The 18,323-nt window shown below is 40.8% G+C and overlaps 1 protein-coding gene across 4 annotated transcripts; it reads left to right on the forward strand.

The window, feature by feature from the left end:
* Positions 1-1,997: 1,997 nt before the first annotated feature.
* Positions 1,998-14,218, forward strand: GCNT1 (glucosaminyl (N-acetyl) transferase 1). Of its 4 annotated transcripts, none has more exons than XM_082075837.1 (4): positions 2,003-2,139; positions 5,707-6,270; positions 11,353-11,489; positions 11,906-14,218. In XM_082075837.1, exon 4 carries the CDS (start codon positions 12,042-12,044, stop codon positions 13,320-13,322), a length of 1,281 nt encoding a protein of 426 aa, XP_081931963.1. In that variant the 5' UTR covers positions 2,003-2,139; positions 5,707-6,270; positions 11,353-11,489; positions 11,906-12,041; the 3' UTR covers positions 13,323-14,218. The 4 variants fall into 4 exon arrangements, with proteins under 4 accessions (XP_081931962.1, XP_081931963.1, XP_081931964.1 ...); XM_082075838.1 differs by having other exon boundaries at positions 11,388-11,489; XM_082075836.1 differs by lacking the exon at positions 5,707-6,270 and having other exon boundaries at positions 1,998-2,139.
* Positions 14,219-18,323: the final 4,105 nt, after the last annotated feature.

The following is an 18,323-nucleotide window of genomic DNA, read 5'->3' on the forward strand; positions in this document are numbered from 1 at the left end:
CCACCTGTACAAAAGGTAGAGAATAACAGACTTTTGAACTTCCGTTATTTGTCTGAAATAACAGCTTTCAGTAATTATTTTAATGCTCCCCCATCCCTCTCCACAGGAAGCAGTTTTTAGAGGGTACTGCAGCAATATACCTCATCTCTGGTGCTTTGCTTATTTTGCTCCAATACACTTTGCATCTCTAGCTGTGTAAGTAACACCAGGGGGATGAAGAACAAGAGAAACTTCTGCCCCCAAAGCTTACCCAATTTGCTCTTTTAAGAATACTCCATGTTCAGCTCTACTTCTACTACTCCTTGTACTGCAATGGCAATACTGTGGTTCTTTGCAGACAGTTTAGCAAGAGGACAAATATTTGTATTTATGCTACCTGTGACTTATTGTTGTAATTTACATGCAAGACCAAGAAGATGCAGTCTTCAGATGTAATCATAAACCATTATTCCCCATGAGAAAAACAAGTAGGAAATCTTGCCCCTTACCCCCTGATTTTTCACTCTTGTTGGAAACTTCTATTACCAACCTGAATGGGGTTTAAAGAGAAAAGTCCTCTTTCCTATTGTTCTCTCTCAGAAGTTCAGCCCTACGAATAACAGATGTACTGGAAAGACTCCTTTTTTCCCCCACCTGTCAGAAAAAAAAGGGAGGACTACCAAGCTAGTGTGTAGTTATACACTACTTCTGTGCTCAGAAGGCATACACATAATTAAAATTTTATTGACAACATGATGATGCAGATTTCAGGTCCCACAGTCCATTCCCAAGCTTACCTGCCTGACCTAAGGGGTGATGTAGAGGCAACTCCCCCTTCTGGCAGTGTCTCCCAGCGTCAGCCTTGAAATGAAATCTCATTCTCTGGTTAGCTTTCAGTGCCTGGATCCTGTTTACTGTGCAGATGTGTGAACCTCCAGTGGGAGCTCACAACTGGGATGAGGAAAGGACAGGAGAGTCCCTTAGCCGTGTCTTGACCTGCCAAATCACACTGCACTCTAGATAACGCTGTTGTGCAGCGATTCTTGGGGAATGCTGCAAGCACTGTTCAAGCTGCTGCAGGCTGCAGCACTTGGGGTTTTTTAATGAGAAAGATGCTTTCTTTGAACATCCTATTTCCTTGGAATTTAATTTTCTGTTCTCTTTTTAAGTAGTTGGATAACTTATTAAGAATCTACCTGCCCCTAAGCCCCACCTATGTGTTTCACAGCTCTCCAAACCCTGTTGAATAGTTTATCATCAGGCAAACATTTGATGGGACAAGGTGAACAACAAATCAAAGCCTTCTTCAGACTCTGTCTAGACACGCTTTTCACCACTCTAAGTTTCGTACTTGGCTTCCTAGCCAGGTCTGCTCCTTTCCCACCCCACTCCTCTCTTCCGCCTCCCGGTTTTTCCACTCACTGTCCCATTTACAACACATCTGTCCGCAAAGGCGAGCTCCGAGCAGCCGAGCAAGACGGTGCCAGGTGGGCGCTGCACACCCACAGCTCCAGGACCACCAGCCCTGGCTGTGTCCCTGCTGCTCCTACAGCCAAAACAAGCCAATTCAGTGCTGTGGCGGTGACTTTCCCCCTCGTCCCCCCAGTGGCACCCAAGGCGTCCTCCGTGCCGCACAGGCGCGGTGGGTTTGTGGTTATTTTGGACTATGCCCTGCCGATGTTGCCTTCTCCTGACGGGCTAGACGGTCCCCCGGGGGCGTCTGGGGAACCGTGAGAAAGCCCTGATCCGCGGGGGAGTTACCCCTCTCTGTCCTACGTGGTTTTCAGCGCTGCCGGCAAGTAAAGCCTTGGGGCGGGGCGGGGCGGGGCGGGGCGGGGGAAGGCTTAGGAAGAGCAGTTGCAAAAGGGTCTGGCGACAGCTCCGGCACTGGCGGAGTGAGGGAGGGGCGGGCAGGCGTGAGGAGAGGCGGGGGCGGGATGCGGCCAGCGGTGCCGGGCGCCGCGGAACGACGGGCCAGGCCGGTGGGGTGGGTGGTGCCGGGGGAGGTGCGGGGCCGGGCGGGGGCCGAGAGCCCAGAGCTGGGCCGCGCAGGCAGGGACGTGTATCCGCGCTGCCGGGGCGCCCTGCCTGCCCCGGAGCGTCTCGCCTCCCCGCCGCCACATCGAGCCGCGCCGGGCGACAGCGGCCGCGGCCCCGCAGGTGGGTGCTGCGGGGGGGCAGGGAGCGGCGCGGTCCCGAAGCGGGCGGCGGCTTCGGGCTGGGCTGGGAGCATCGCTCTTCCCGGGGCCTCCTCCGAGAGCCGCCGTATCGCCGGGCAGGTGCCGCCACGGAGGGCGCAGTTGCTGTGCCTCTCTACTCCTTCTCTTTCTGTTACTCCTTACTTTCTTTCCCTCTTTCTCTCCTTCCTCTCTCTTCTTCCCCTCTTTTCCATTTTTTCTTTTTTTTTTTTTTTCCCCCCCGTTCGTATCTCTCCTTTTCTCTCCTCCTCCCGTCTTTCTTTAGTTCTTTTCCCTTTTCTCCTCTCTCTTTACCTGTCTCCCCAACTCCCTTTTATTTATTTTTCTTTTTCCACCTGGCTTGGTGTGAAATCTGTTAGCAAGCACAAGGTTCAGGGGACATCTGATTGTAATCGTGGGGTGTTTCTTTTTCTTTTTTTTTTGTTTTGTTTTATTTTTTTTTCTCTCTGTTTAACTTCATGAAACTGGGAAAGCCCTGAATAAATGTTCTTTCTTTCCAGAACAGCAAAGCTCTTTAGAAGGTTGTAAATAATTTTCTGTGGCCAAAGTTGGGTGGGAGGACTCACAAGCCTGACAGGAGGCTCAGTTATGCTCTGGCACTTTACCTCCTTTCGGTGTTGCTCAAAAAGGAGATTTCTTTGTGGGAAAGAGGAGGAGTGACAGAAGGAGAGAATTGCTATTTTGGAGTCTGCAATTTTAAATTTCTTTTTTTAATGGAATATGAGGTATATGACCTCAGAGCTGACAAGAATGCCAGAGCCAGAAATTGTAGTAAGAGAAGAAGGGACAAACCTAGCATTTCAGTCTATCGACTTCAACTTGAAAATTCTTGTGAAAAATACTGCAGTATTTGTAACTCAGGTCAGAGCTCAGTTACACTGGTACATTACTTTTGAAAGTAGGTGTATGCAAAAGAAAATACTACTACTCTTTTTTTCTCCGCAGTGGTTCTCTACTCTGCCTATAGTAAACATCAGTTATGGGCATCATCTCTTTTCTATGAATCTGAGTTGTCCACAGTAATAATTCTTTCCTGAGACCTGAAGAGCCAAAAGTTTCTTAAAAAACCCAGTGAAGACCTTTGCCAAGTCTGCTCTCTTTTTTTTTTTTGTAACTTAAGTGAAATGTGCTGGAGAACATACAAGCTGCGGATTTACAGTCTGCTGTGCTGAGAATATGGTGATTTACTGAACAAAATCCTGCTTTCCAATGTTTTTTCCACAGTGCAAACCTCACTACTAGTCTCATGAAAAGATTCAATTTTGTTTTTTCTAATAATTTCATACTGCTTTTCCTTTGAATTCCAACATAATCCAAAAGTTCTCCACTTAACTTTCATTCATAAGCTTCTGAAACTTGGAAACACCTAACTTTATCAACATAGAATTCTGTCTTAGGAAAGGCGAAGAAAGGTAATTCCACAGGAATGTAGCATGCCCAACCAGTATGACTGAAATAGCTTGTGCTATTAGGTTTACTTCATAGCTCCAGGGAAACCACTTCTTGCACTGCAAAGCTTTATTATACACAGCATAATCATGGTGCTAGTAGAGAAGCTTAATAAAACAAACAGAAACCTCATCATATCTCAGAAAGCTCTTTGCACCCAGCAGACAAGAACACTGTAAATAATAACAAAACCTGTGTATTTGGTAACTGTTACCAAAGTGTTCCCAGGTGTGGATTCTCCTATCATAATCATACACATTTTTCTTGATTAGATTTTAAAGCCTTTTTTTTGTTTGTCTTTTTGAGGAGTGGAAGGATTAGGCTGTTTTCCTACTGTAAAATCCTGTAGGAAAGGGAATAAGAGGTGGCAGTTCTCTCCCAGTATAAAGTTTCTGTGATGACAGTGAAAGTTGACCATTGCTGATTATGTATACAGCTCTATAAACCGTAATACGGGGGGGGGTGGGGTGGGGTGGTGGAATGCCTGTCTTTCTGTGTATTTTGCAACACAATGTACTTTCCAGATAGAATCTGCTCCTTAGACAAAAAAAAAGTTGTATTTTTGAACTGTATTCTTATGTGCAGGCTAGATTAAACTCATTTCACCTGAAGTAAGCAGTGAAACCCCTTCAAAATATCATATAGTACCTCTTAAGCTGTAGGCTAAAAGCAGGAAGTGTTATTTTATTGACTTGCACAATAGAGTTAGACCTTTGCACATAAGCATGATGCTGATCCTTCTTTATTCTATAACTACAAGAGACATCTGTTCTTTTCTGATGAGGTTATTGTTGCTGGTACTTTTTGTCCTTTAGCTTACTGGTTAACTGTAGGCATGGGTTTAAAACATTGGCTTCTACACAGGGTTAGCAAAAGTCTTCTCAGAATAATATCTGAAACGTTGTGCTTGAAGCAGGATCCACATACTCAAAAACCTGACAGCCTCTTCCTTCCCCATGAGATTTGGATGTAGTTTACGAGATATTACCTTTCCTGTCGGCCAGTGTGTCCCATTCTGAAATACTATATTGTCACAAGACAACAATTAGCAAAATTCTGTAGATGGGCATGAGGAGTGCAGTGACTGCTCCATTCCTGGCAAAATTATAGTTCCTACTTTAGAATACTGTATAAAAAAAATAGATATGCATTTAACATTGAAGTAACCAATGTGTACAAATTATCTTGATGAACACCAGGCACTTGTACTGGGTGTTATATTGGACGGTATTACTCTAAAGATGTTTTGTTTGGTTTTGTGAGTGCACTTTCAGTGTTAGTTATCTTGAGGTCAAACATATTGTTTTGTCAATACTAAGAAGCATAGACTTCTCTGGAGAGGAACTGGTCACTGAATGACTTTGCCATAATGGTTTTACTTTCCTTAGTTGAAATTTCTTACTGTTATTTGTTACTGCCTGTGGGACCTCTGAGGAAGGATGTGAACACAAAAGATGATCAGGCTTTGAACTGTTCTGAGGAAGATTTACTTGATCCAGTAGTACAAGCGAGTATTAGAAAGACTACCAAAATTTCTGTTTTTCTCAATGCCAGTTAATATACAGTGTGTGTTCATGTGGGTTTTACTTGTTTTTTAAAAGAGAAAGTGATGTGCTATATTCCTGACATCTGAACGTATATCCAAATAACACAAGGATTTGATTCCCCCCCTGCTGAAAAACAGCTATCTACTTTTGGCTATTCTCACCATTTATTCTCTATGTAGTAGTAGGTGTTTGTGGAGCTTTGTTTAAAGCTGTCTTCTAAGCTAACAAGCGAATAGAAAGGTATTATTTTTTTTCTATAAAACGGAAGCGTATTTTTCTTTTTATTATTGGGTGCTTTTTTAAAGCAGCTCTGAAGGAAAAGCCCTGTTGTTACAGGGTATTTATTGTCAATGAGCAGACAACTGCACCCATGTGGAACCCTGCTGCTGCCTCTACATGACTTTCAGAATTAAGGTCTTAGTCCTGTGAAGTCTAAAGATAACCTGAATAGTCACCTTATGAGCAAATCTTATTTTCGGTAAGACTGAAGGCTGTTTAATGGAACAAACATGAGTACTTTCATTCACTTACAGGCGGATCTACTTTCAAGGTCACGCTGCTTGAAATCATGGAAATGCTGAGTAAAAGTGACTCCACTCTGTGTCTGGCAGATCTCTGCAGATAATCCTGCATCTGCACAGTCTGTCTTTGTGCTTGTGCTTGTTTGTGTTTATGCAAGCTGCTTACAGCTTCGAAAATCACTTCCTTATCAGAACGAATGTTATGCATAACTGAACCTGAATGGGAGCATGTTAATTGTAATAACTGCTTGCAGGACATGCATGCTTTGAAGCATTGTGGATGTGCCCTGGTAAAACTCAAGGGCCTTCCAGCAAATCCATCTGTGGTGGAGGGCCTACTTCAGAAGTGTTGAGGAAAAGTTTCGTATCTCAGGTGGAATTTGTGAATGGGAAAAGAGAACAGCAAGGATATGGTCAACATCTTCTTACTTACTGCCCTCATTGATAGCTGAAGTTTCCGTATATCTTCCCTCCCTCCAAGGCAAGAAAAGGAAAAATAAGTCAATTCTGACTCTGACTCCCCACCCATCAAAATGATTACTTGTCTCCTGGCCCATCCCAACTACCACTTCAGAGGTGAGTGTACTCAGCACTACATTTTCCACTTGGCTTTTCTTCAAAACATTTCTGTAAAAACAAAAATTTCAGGTTGTCATGAATGGATGTAGGATATTAGTGCAGCTGCCAAGAAGTTTTCAAATACCTGTTGTAAATCTTTGTTTAAAAGCTAATATGTTTGTGAACATAAGATAGAGGCCTGTATAATGTTAATGTTGCTGGGCTGCTCCACTGTAGCTGTATGCCAAAAGTCACCAAAGCAACTACAAGAGAGCAAACATCATTCACTGCCTACTTCCTCTGATATTTGTTAGAGGAAGCAGAATCGGAGGGAAAATGAAAGGAAGAAGCTGGGTGCACATTAGTTCAGCAGCCCACAAGGCTGAGAGAGTCATGACACCGGAACATTGCAGCTAAACCTGAATGATCTGTCAGATCTTCCATGCTCTTGTTATAACTGGTTTTGACCTCCTGACACCTCCATGACACTACCTAACTCTAATCTCTCTCCTGCCTTTCTATCAGTCTTTCACAAGATCTACAGGCTGCTGACATACCCCAAAGTACTCTAACCCCTTCTAAACTTCTGGTGCTGGCCTACAGTCTATTTTGGCAACTACAGTGCTTTCATTTTGAACGCTGAATTGGTGTTTAACACCTTGCCTAAACACTTTTTCCACTGATGTGAGAAAAGACTGAAGAGCCAAAATCAAAAGCTACCTGAGTTTTTGTTCCTATGCCACCAGTCCCTAATGATTTTCATCTTATCATGAGATGGGTCTGTGTACAATTTTGTTTCAACCTTAAGAAAAGACACAATCTCCAACTCTCAGCTGTGTCAGTCCAAACAAGAGCCTCAAACCCAGAGTCCAGGTTTGCTGGACTGGGGTATGGTGAGCAGAGATTTCCAGGGTGCCGCAGGGCTGGTGGTTCCCCATGGTGGGTCCATCAAGGCAGGGACCAGCAGCCAGGCCCATTCTGCAGCCCCAGCCAGGAGCAGAGCAGCCAGGGGGCATGTGGAGACATTCCTGGCATCAGGAACCTCTCTGGGGACTGGGACAAACTGAGGCTGGGCTGGGAATTGGGCCCATGGCCAGGCTGTATGGAATGGAGACTGGCCCTTCTATGGCATCACTGAGGCAGGGGCTGGCAGCCCTGGGAGGCTGAAGTGGAGCCATAGGGGAGCTTGGAGGTGGCTGGTTGAAGCCATCAAGGCCTATTAGTGCCCTTGGGGCCCTGCTGTCAGCCATGAGAGCTAACTGCAGAGAGCTGCCTGGAGGCTACCTGATTGGGTCTGTTGTGGTATCGACCCAGCCTGGCATGCAGAGGTGCTGGGGATGGGCAACCAGCAGAGATGGGAGTGGGTCTGCTCCTTCCACCAGCAGCATGTTGTGATACCGGACCAGTTGTCCCGTGAAACTGCAGCCATCAGGTTTGGTGTAGAAGTGGTCTGCCAGCTGTATGCCCTTGCAAACATCCTCTTTCTTAGGACCAGCCCTGTGGTGTGGGTCCTTGCTAATAGCACTGTCATTATGTGCTGCAGCCCCAGTCTAACCTGTCTGTATGAAACCTCTACGTGAACTTTGGTCACCCTCCTAGGTGTGCTCTAATCTTCTAGAAGTGTTTTGTGAGGTTTTTCTGGTTGTTGTTTTTTTTTTTTTCTCTGAAGACTTAGGTTTCTTGTGGCATTTTCTGCTTGTTTTTAAGGATGGGTGAAGCCAAACTTATCTAAAAACACATGCTGAGCTGCACTCAGAAGGTGCTGCTCCCTCCTGTCCATGGCCACAGCCTTTCTTTGATGAAGGTTATTCCCCTGCAGCTCCTTTGGCTTAAGTACCCATGTAGTTTATTGCTGACTCGTTTCAGTCAGTACTGTGAGTCAGATTAATAATTTAGCATGTAGGGTTAGCACAAGTTTATAAAGTAACCAGGTAAAGACTTTGTTAATGAAATCAGCTGTTTTACTGTAGCAATTTTATTGGCATATGAAAGTTAAATCAGAACCTGATGTTTACCAAGACATCTCCCAAACTGACAGGTAATGAGTACTTGTTTCACTGATGAACAAACTAAGAGGCAGATGATCCAAGTGATTTGCCCTCTGACACAGAAGTGGTGCAAGAAATGAAGATTTAAAGTAGTTATAGTAATCCTTCTTTCCATAAGGTCTGTTTAAATGGAGAACACCAGTGTCTAGTAGAAATCAAGTTGAAATTATCCTGGATTTGTGTTTGGTCATACCATACCGTTTGTATACAGCAGTGAAGAATAATTTTGACAGGAAAGAGGGAAGCAGGCAGCAGACAGCTAACTCAGCCTTTTTACTAACTCCTTCAACTACCAGCAACTACTGTAAGTTTCCCCTTTTAATGATTACTGCATCAGAAATACGAATCTGGCTTGAAGAGGAGGCAGTTAAAGAAGGAAGCGGGTCAAGAACATAACTTGTGCAACTGAACTTCAGTTGAGAGCATGATCAAGGCTGTAGAAAAAAGTCTTTTATATGTGGTTGCGCAACCTCCCTCCTGCTCTCCTACAGTGCAAAGTGCTGCCTTTGACACCATGTTCTCTAGTATGCACTCTAAAGCTATGCAAAGCTTGAGAAAAGAATGTTAAAAGCTTTACTGAATGCAGTCTGGAGCTATGTTAATGAATATTCTAGGCTCATAAAACTTCACAAAACAAAAAACAGGTATATTATTAGATGAAAGGTACCAAATCTTTCCTATTCCTGTAGAAGTCATTTTTAGCAAAGAATGGGATATGATCAAGTTTTAGGACTTTTTAGAAAAGGAATTGCAAGCATAAATAGTAACTTATTGTTGAGACTGTTCTGAGGAAGCAATGTGTCAGGGAGAGAAATTTGACTGTGGGGAAAAGCCTCCACCTAAAGATCGGAGCCACGTTAATGTGTAAACATTTGTAGATCTTGAATTTTGGTATAATAGAAATGCAGTGCCTGATTATTCTGAGCTCAAAAAAACAGAGGAATTGCACCTAGCTAGGTATACAAGGCCTTTTTGAAAAAAAGTTCTTTATCCTGCTTTCAATTAACTTCTATTCTAAAGCAGGAGCAGGAAAGATTTCTTTGCAAGCTTTATTATTTGCAAATCGTAGAAGGTGAAGACCGCAATGGTAGCTTTCGATTAATGCTCTGTCTCCCTGGATTGTAAGGAACAGGGAAGGCGTGGCAATCCTCTTTAAGTGTGTGTTACTCCACAATGCTAGTGTTCCTCTAAACACTGGGAGTAGGATAAAATAGTAGTGCTAATTCTCATCCTAAAGAAAAAAGGAGTCCAGCTTCTGACAGTGAAAGCTTCACAAATATAAGTGGTTCTGAAATACATTTTAAGTTCTATAAAAGTCTCTGTTTCTAAGTTGGTAGGCAGTAAGCAGTAATATAAGGGTGGCCAGTATTACAAGCTTCATCCTGTGGCAATAAATACTTGATAGAGATACTGGAGACTATCATGTAGCTAGTATCCTTCCTTTGTTAATTTCATATGTGGTGTATATTATTTCTGTTGGATCAGATCTACTGACCAAGACCAGCAGGACATCAAGTAAGCAAGTGTGTGATAAGTTACAAAGCATGTTAAAACTTCCTCTAAATTATATAATTGCGTTTGATGCCATATTGCAAACTAAAAGTGGTAATTGTGGAATTTTCCTTTTATTTTTTTTTTTTTTTTTTTTTTTTAATTCAAATCCAAAGTGTGAGACCTGATACTTAATAGGTACCTCTTTATGCTTTCAGTTATAATTGCACACTGGTTCATCTGGCTACTCACCTTAAGAGTTCTTCCAGTTTTACTCCACTATAAACCTAAACCAGACTTGGAACAAATGTCCATGATCCTAAGATGAATTAGAAATGCATGGTAAAATAATTACAGTTGCAACTCTGAAAACAAAGTACACTTTACAGTAAATAAGATGTTTATATCATGCTGTTAGCCATGATCCTTATAGATGTGCTAGACATCTGTGCAATGATCCACACCTTTCTCCCACCTGCTACATGTGGATCAATCCCCCCATCAGTTTGCAAAGCTGTGGGCACAGTGGTGGACCTGATGTGTAGTGTATTCTGGTGGCAGCATTACTACCAAAAAACTGTGAGGCCAGGCCTCAACTTCTTACATGCACCTGTTCTGAGATTTGCAAGTAGGAAGATAAAAGACACAGTTTGAAAATCAACAGCTAAAATGATACTGGGGTAGCTTAAAGAAGGAAAAGAAAAAATCTTACATGGAACAGCCTACAGCATAACCCAGAAGTGGACGCAGCACACTCTTCTTTTATGTAAAAGAATTTTCTCACCATTTTTTTGGGGTAGCAATTATTCTTAGGGCTGCTCTGAAAGTTATTCAGAGGCACTAAATTTTTCTTGAAAGGAACTGTACATCTCTCCAATACTTTAATATTTCTTTAACCTTTTAACTTATAGATTAAAATTTCGGAAGACATTCTCGGTAAACTGTATTGGCTTTTGCAATTAGAGGTTTGTTTGAAATTCAAACCTGTACTGAATTTGTGAGTACAAATGCCATTACTTGAGTAGCAATGCAAGTGGTTTAAGGATGCCCTGTTCTTGATCAGTTTACGGTGTGTGGTAGTGCTCACAAAAAAAAAGACCCTCAGTTTGGTAATTCTAGACCGCAGTTTTCTCAACAGCTACAGCTATAGCAGCTGCATAACTATGCAGTGAACCCTTCACAGAACACTGAAACAGAAAAAAAGTTGCTTAAGGCGAAACAGGGCTAACAAACGCAAATCATGTAGTGCCTGTGAAGTGAAGATGAAAATAATATTGACGTATTATAAATCTTGTTTCAACTCAACCTTGCAGCATATTTCCACATAAAAGCTATCGGTGAATCATAAAAACAGGTGTGTTTAAAAGATGGTAACACAACACTGCTGTGTTCTTAGATTTGTGCATTTGCAGTGACCTAACACAAATCAGCTTTTGAGATAGGCTGTAAGTATTGTCTTTTACCTTAAAAATGTACTTCAGCAATCGAGTCACAGCTGTTCTCACAATTTTGAAAGTTGAGAAGCTATGCTACACTCACTTCTTTCTCCTCTTCTCAACAGCTCTTTCCTGATGGTGTTTCTAATCTCAACTGCAGGAAGTTGGAGAGACTGTATCTCTTATAAAAAACCTTGAAAGGCTTCAGGGACTGCTTTCCCAGTGAGAAGATAAAGCTTGAGTAGCATCCAGGAAGTGAGTGGTAAGTTATGACTATAATGAAAACTGTGTCACTGCTGAAATGAGTATAAAACATTCTTGTCAAACTCTGAAGCGTGAATTAATAACAAACACTTGCTTCTCAGTAATGTATCTGACTTAATTACTGCCTCTAATTTTGTCAGTTGCAGTTGAATCAGCTCCCTCTTCTTACTGAACTTTGCTTTATACTCCTAGTACTACAGAAATAATGTCTCACAGAAACTATCTGCTTCTCACCATATTTTTCTAGAAAAATAAACTAATTTTTTTTCATTAATTTATAATTTTCAACAGAAATTTTTTGGTGGAACTATTAACCCTTTTGCTATCACTAAATAACAATATATTTATTAGCAAGTAATTTTTTAAAGAAATCTTTTAGTCTTTGAATGACAATTATATTTCATTTTACTTTAGGATTTTTTGTTCCATCTCCCTGACAATCTCACCAAATTCCTGAGAAACACAAACTGTTTTTCTGAAGTTGTTGAAGTTGATATGAGCAGATTGGAGGGCAAATTTTTTAGCCCTGCAAAGCCATTTGGTATTTGAAATGCTGAAGAGGAAATTGCGGTTTTGCCACAACTCACACTTCAGGCTTTTCTTGGGTCTAACTCTTATTTTAGTAATCATTTCAGTTTTGAAAGTTAACCAGAAACAAGACTTCTTAAGTCGGAGACATCTAGAGCTGACAGAGGAAGATCCTATTGGCGATGTTAACTGCACCAAGATTATAGAGGGGGATATAGAAGAAATTCAAAAGGTAAAACTTGAGACATTGTCAGTGTCATTTAAGAAAAGACACAGACTAACAACAAATGATTACATTAACATGACAGCAGACTGTGCCTCCTTCACCAAGACTAGGAAATACATTATGGAACCTCTCAGCAATGAAGAAGCAGAATTTCCAATTGCTTACTCCATAGTGGTTTATCACAAAATTGACATGTTTGATAGACTTCTAAGATCAATCTATGCCCCTCAGAATTTTTATTGCATTCATGTTGACAAAAAGTCTCCAGAATCTTTTTTTGCTGCTGTGAAGGGAATAGCCTCGTGTTTTGATAATGTCTTTATTTCCAGCCAGTTAGAAAGTGTTGTATATGCTTCATGGAGCAGGGTGCAGGCAGACATTAACTGCATGAAAGATCTCTACAGAAGAAGTTCAAACTGGAAATATCTAATAAACCTCTGTGGCATGGACTTTCCTATAAAGACCAACCAGGAAATAGTAGAGAAATTAAAAGCTCTTAAAGGCGAAAACAGTTTGGAAACAGAAAAAATGCCTGTTTATAAGGAAGTAAGGTGGAAAAAACACCATGAGATTATTGATGGTAGAATAAAGAACACAGGCATAGACAAACAACTACCACCTCTCAGTACTCCAGTTTTTTCTGGTAGTGCCTATTTTGTAGTTAGCAGAAGATTTGTAGAATACGTCTTAGAAAGCAGCAAAATACTGAAGTTCATTGAGTGGGCAAAAGATACTTACAGCCCAGATGAGTACCTGTGGGCAACAATTCAGAGAATCCCTGAAGTCCCGGGTGCGGTTTCTTCGAGTGACAAGTACGATGTTTCTGACATGAACGCACTGGCCAGGTTTGTCAAGTGGCAGTACTTTGAAGGAGATGTGTCCAAAGGTGCACCCTACCCACCATGCAGTGGAGTTCACGTTCGCTCTGTCTGTGTTTTTGGGGTAGGAGACCTGAACTGGATGCTACGAAACCACCACTTCTTCGCTAATAAGTTCGACACTGAAGTTGACCCTTTTGCAGTGAAATGTTTGGAAGAGTATTTGCGACACAAAGCTTTGTATCTGCAAAAGAACTAAAACACTGCGTGCTCATGTTACGAAACAGGTATAAACAGTACAGCTACCTACTTGAACTCCATGCCTTGTACATGGACAAGGGGGAGAGAAGATATGTCTTGAGTGGAGATGGGGATGCCTTGTGTTGCACACTGAGGCTTTGAACTTTGGGTGCAAAATCAAATACAGCAATTTTTTAAAGGACGCCAACTCTTGGAATATTTATTGTCTAAAAGGTGTAATTAATGGACTTCCTTTGGCTAGACTATTTGTCTAAAGGCTTGTAAAATTCATGTTGTTCATGGTTTTTCCTCAGTTTTTTCCCTTGAATGTAACTCTAGCTGAAGGAGAAAGATGAAGAGGGGGAAAAAAAGGAAAAAAGCAACTGGACTGTACAAACATAATACTGAGTACTGAAAGTTCTCAGAAAAATAACAGAATTGATCTGAAAGTTAACCAAATGGAATATGCCAAAGCCAGCTGTCACCATTTAACTTAAATCTGATTGCTGTAGTTCTGTAATATATAATTCTTAATGCTTCTGAAGATTTCATCTTCAGCATGGAAGTATTAAGGATTTGTGTTTAAATTTTTGTAGCCAAATCTTGTTTTTGTACTCTCAGACTCCCCTGATAATGTGATACAAAGTTTATACACCAGTTTGAAATTACATCTTCTCAGGGGAACTTCACTTTTGTGCCTGATCAATATTAGACTTGTAATTTCAGACTTCCTACTGTATCAGGAGTGTTTCTTTAGTATTCAAAATGACTCAAGTTTCTCAAAAACTTAAGAACTGAAGTCGTGTCTAAATGTCACTGATGGAACTGCCGGTTTCTGCTTTCTGTGAAGCTCAACTTGCATTCCGGATTCTTTTAACACTGAATAAATGAAAATAAAGTTATTTTTCTAAATGATATGGCCTCTTCCTACAATCAAAGTCGTTCTGAAAGAACTACCAAAAAACCATAAAGATGAAGAACTATATATATATTTTTTCTACTATTTCTTTCCATATCTGTTCAGGTTTGTCATGCATAGTTACTGCCAGATGGTGTCTTGTCTTACTCCTGAGATGACAGTGGAATTCGTCACACACTAACAAATAGCAAAACAGACTAAATATTTTGTTTCTTGAACTGCTGCACGTGTTTCTTACAAAGGTAGTTTGTAATGAAGTTTCTCCTAAGATGTACCCCATTAGACATTATCATAATGAACTGCTTATCATTCATCATGTGAACAGCTAGGGAGGCAAGCAATTTACTCTGAAATAGGGCCTGTTCTGGCCAACATCCACCTTCAAAACCACCTGAAAGCTGTTTAAGGAGTCTCCAGAGACTCTCATGTGATGCATAAACAGGTAATTAAAGCCTATGAGCTGTGTCAGTGGAGCGAAATATCTTGTCTTCCCTATACTTTGCCTTCTCTACAAGAATGCTCTTATAGACAGTTGTGCTCTACCACAAACCACAACAAGCTACGCTGCATATAGTTCTGGGAAATTCCAGGAAGTCATGTTACATTTTTAGGAGAAAGAAAGCTGTTTGTTTTTAAGAATTTCCACCTGGAAACAAGCTACATGAACAGCTTCTATAAGACCAGAACTGCTAGCTCAAATAGACTAAAAAAGTGATGATGAAGTTGTCTGAATAATGGACTGCCAACTCAGCTGCTTCAAATCTGCTAGACAGCTGGAGCATCAAGCCTTTTACCTACCTATTGAAGCCTGTTTTGTACTTACTCATTTGTATAATACAATTAATGCTTCACTGTATCTCTGTTGTTAATGACAGTGATACTGCTACTGCAGAGAGACAATGAAGATGCTACTTGACTGGGCTCTCTAAATGCTACTGTTTAGATAGAGTCAAGAGAGATTCGCTGTACACTCTGTGTGTTTTGTACAGAAAGAAAAACAGGAGAACATTGCTGTTTAGTGTACATTCTCCATAAGACAGGGAGGAATTTCTTTTTCTTCTGGGGAAAGTGAATAAAAAAAATATCCATCTCCTTAAAACTCACTTCTAGAAGATACACTCTGATCTAGAAGATTTTAATTGTTTTAGGAAGGCAATTTAATAGAAAGAACTCTTAATCTGTTGAACATGTACCAAATGTGCCAAAGGAGATCAATAGATTAATAAGAGTTGTTGCAGCTGTGCATACAGAAAAGACACCATAGCCCGTTATAACAGGTAGATAAAACAATCTAACTTACATTAGTATTTCACTGAATCTGCCACGCTTAGCCAAAATAATCATCATTCTAGAACTGACCAACTTTGTAGCACCAACGAAACTCAAATAAAATCTAGATTATATCCCTTTCTGACATCAGCAGTTGGTTTTTCATAATTTGTCTCAGTTTTCTACCCAATGCTTAGAGGACTGGAGTAAAACTCCAGTACTAGCTTGAGTGAACGTGAAATAAAAATGTTTCACTGATACTGCAGCAACAAGCTAATCTTGATGCTGTGCTGAAGATGCTGGGCTCTTGTTAGGAATACTAAAAACTAAAAACTTAATTATTACATTAACCCTTCAACCATTAATTATGACTACAGTGGTGCTCTAATACAAGAAAATTGCTTGTTTAGTCTGATCAGCTTTGGGTTCCCACTTGGGGAAGAAGGCAACACATAGACCTGCACCGTGAATGCTGGACAGAAGGCAGAGCAGTTAAATTTGAAGCCGTGATGGCAGGTTCAGCTACAGTGCTGCCCGGGGCCCCCAGATAACTTACTTTCTTCAGTCCCTGCTGCATGCACACCGCTTACACCAGCCCTCACACTGTGACCTTATCATCCCATGCGCAGCTAGGAAGGAAGCTGGTTTGCATTCTGCCTACCACATAACATTTTTTTTTTCTTCTTCTTTCTATGTTTTAAAGCTGGTTTAGTTCCTCAGTCTTGCTCAACAGAGCTGGGAAGGAACAAGTAGCCAGTTAAATGGTTGCTGAAGTAACACATATGCAATCCACAATCCCCTAACTTGTCGTTTAACTTTCCTTAGAATTTTTCAAAGGGCTCTGTGCATCAGAGGTACTGCTCTAGTTCAGTCCCTACTTACATGTAAGCATTTTGAGTCACCCTAATAATAATAACAACTTGCTTGGTTTACTGTTAATAATTGTGGTAACCAAGTATCCTGTATGAGTGACCAGGCTGGAAGCCTTTCGGCTCACAGGCTGATTTGGTCCCAGAAACCTAATACTTGTGCTTTCATCTGAAACTTCCTTCCTGCCTGAGGTTTGGTTTGACTGGGAGCATGTGGTTGCTGTTCTTGCTGCTTCCTATCTAGCGCAACAGAAGAACACCCAAGTTAACAACAGGAAACACCCAAGTTAAACATTGCAATTGTAAATTAAGGTCACCAGGCAGATCACAATTACTTGGTGCCTATCCAAGTGGCCTGACAAATAAAAATTGACCTGGGTTAACACAAGAATGCATTAGAACATTAAAATGAAATAAAGGGCCATCTGCGCCAATATACTTGTGTTATGCTGATAAGGAGGACATACACCCTTCTTCCAGATTCAGTGCTATTGCTAGCTCTGAATGGCTGTGGCAGTCATTAAAAGAAATAAATGTGATTTCATTTAGTTCTGCTGCAATATTTCACTGTCTTAATTTATAACTTCTTTTACTTTTGAAGATTCCAGTGGTGGATTTTTTTGGTCACTTGGGGAATATATAAAAAATCTAATATTATAGTGAGCAACTCTTCAGTCAATTAAAACATGGGTAACTGTATTATGTAAAATGGCTTCCCATTTCCAGTTAGCAATAGCATTCATCCTCATCTTAACATTTCAATAATCTAGCAGACCAGCTTCCATAGCTTTCAAATTATCTTCTTTCCAATAGATTGGTTTCCTTAAATGTGCTTTTAATGCCCTAGACTGCAGTGTGGTAAATTAACAGTGAACTGCTTTTGACAAGCAAGGAGTCTTCCAGGTGACTTAGACAGCAGATGGAAAAAGGCAATACCCTTCTGGTTATGTTCCTTATTCCAAATCAAGTCACTCAGCTTTTTCCAAGTACTCAGTTTTCAAGCATCTACACTAATCCGATGTACAAAGTTATTTTCCTCATATTTATCCTGAGGTTTTCTATTTTATAACTGAAATTAGTCAGTTTCTTATTATTTGCATACAAATTAGCCTGCCTGCCTGCCTGCCTTCCTTCCTTCCTTCCTGCCTTCCTTCCTTCCTTCCTTCCTTCCTGCCTTCCTTCCTTCCTCCCTCCCTCCCTCCCTCCCTCCCTCCCTCCCTCCCCCCAACCTGGGTCAGCTGCTAACGTCACACAGATCCTTTTTATTTGCATTATATTCTCCCTAATTCGTCTCACCTTTCATTAAACTATCTTCGGTCAGGTTAATATTTTCCTCAGTATCATAATTTAAATTCTGTGGCTTGGAAAATGAGCTTTGTTGTTGGAGTACTACACATGGTTGTGTTCTTCTAGGATCTACCAGTATTAATTTTAGTTTGTCTGTATTCTACAGCTTCACAAGAAAAAATTAAAAACAAAACCAAGTCCTTGGAGTCAAACCGATATATATTTAAAAATATATTGTTTTTTCCAAAAAAAGGAAGTTGCGTAGGAAAAAAGGATGATATAGAAAAATACTCAGCTACGAAAAACATGTCAGGATGGGTCCTGAGCAGATGTCATCTGTTAAAATCCATGTCACATACTCCAAGACAGGATGCTGGAACTTTTTTTGACAGATACTTGTCAAACTATATTTTTAAAAAATAATTTCCTCTGGATTTGGGAACCTAGGCCTACTGGGAGATCAAGTCACATACAAGTAAAAAGCATCTATTCTGTACCATGAAATCATATTAATCTTATCTACACTTTTTTAGTTGTCAGGAACTTGAGTTCATTCTCTCATTTAAACAAGCAGTATTTCAGAAATCCTTTAGCAGAAAATGTTTAGTTACTAGAATCTTTATAAACTTCAATGAAATCAGTTTTTCTGCCTCAAAACCCTGTATCTTTCTTTCAA

The sequence above is a fragment of the Streptopelia decaocto genome, assembly GCF_964273445.1.
Source record: "Streptopelia decaocto genome assembly, chromosome: Z".
NCBI classification, from domain to species: Eukaryota; Metazoa; Chordata; class Aves; order Columbiformes; family Columbidae; genus Streptopelia; species Streptopelia decaocto.

Bases quoted from the DNA above. Each gene is read 5' to 3' on its own strand.
- GCNT1 (XM_082075836.1), top strand. From the start codon at position 12,042: ATGCTGAAGAGGAAATTGCGGTTTTGCCACAACTCACACTTCAGGCTT.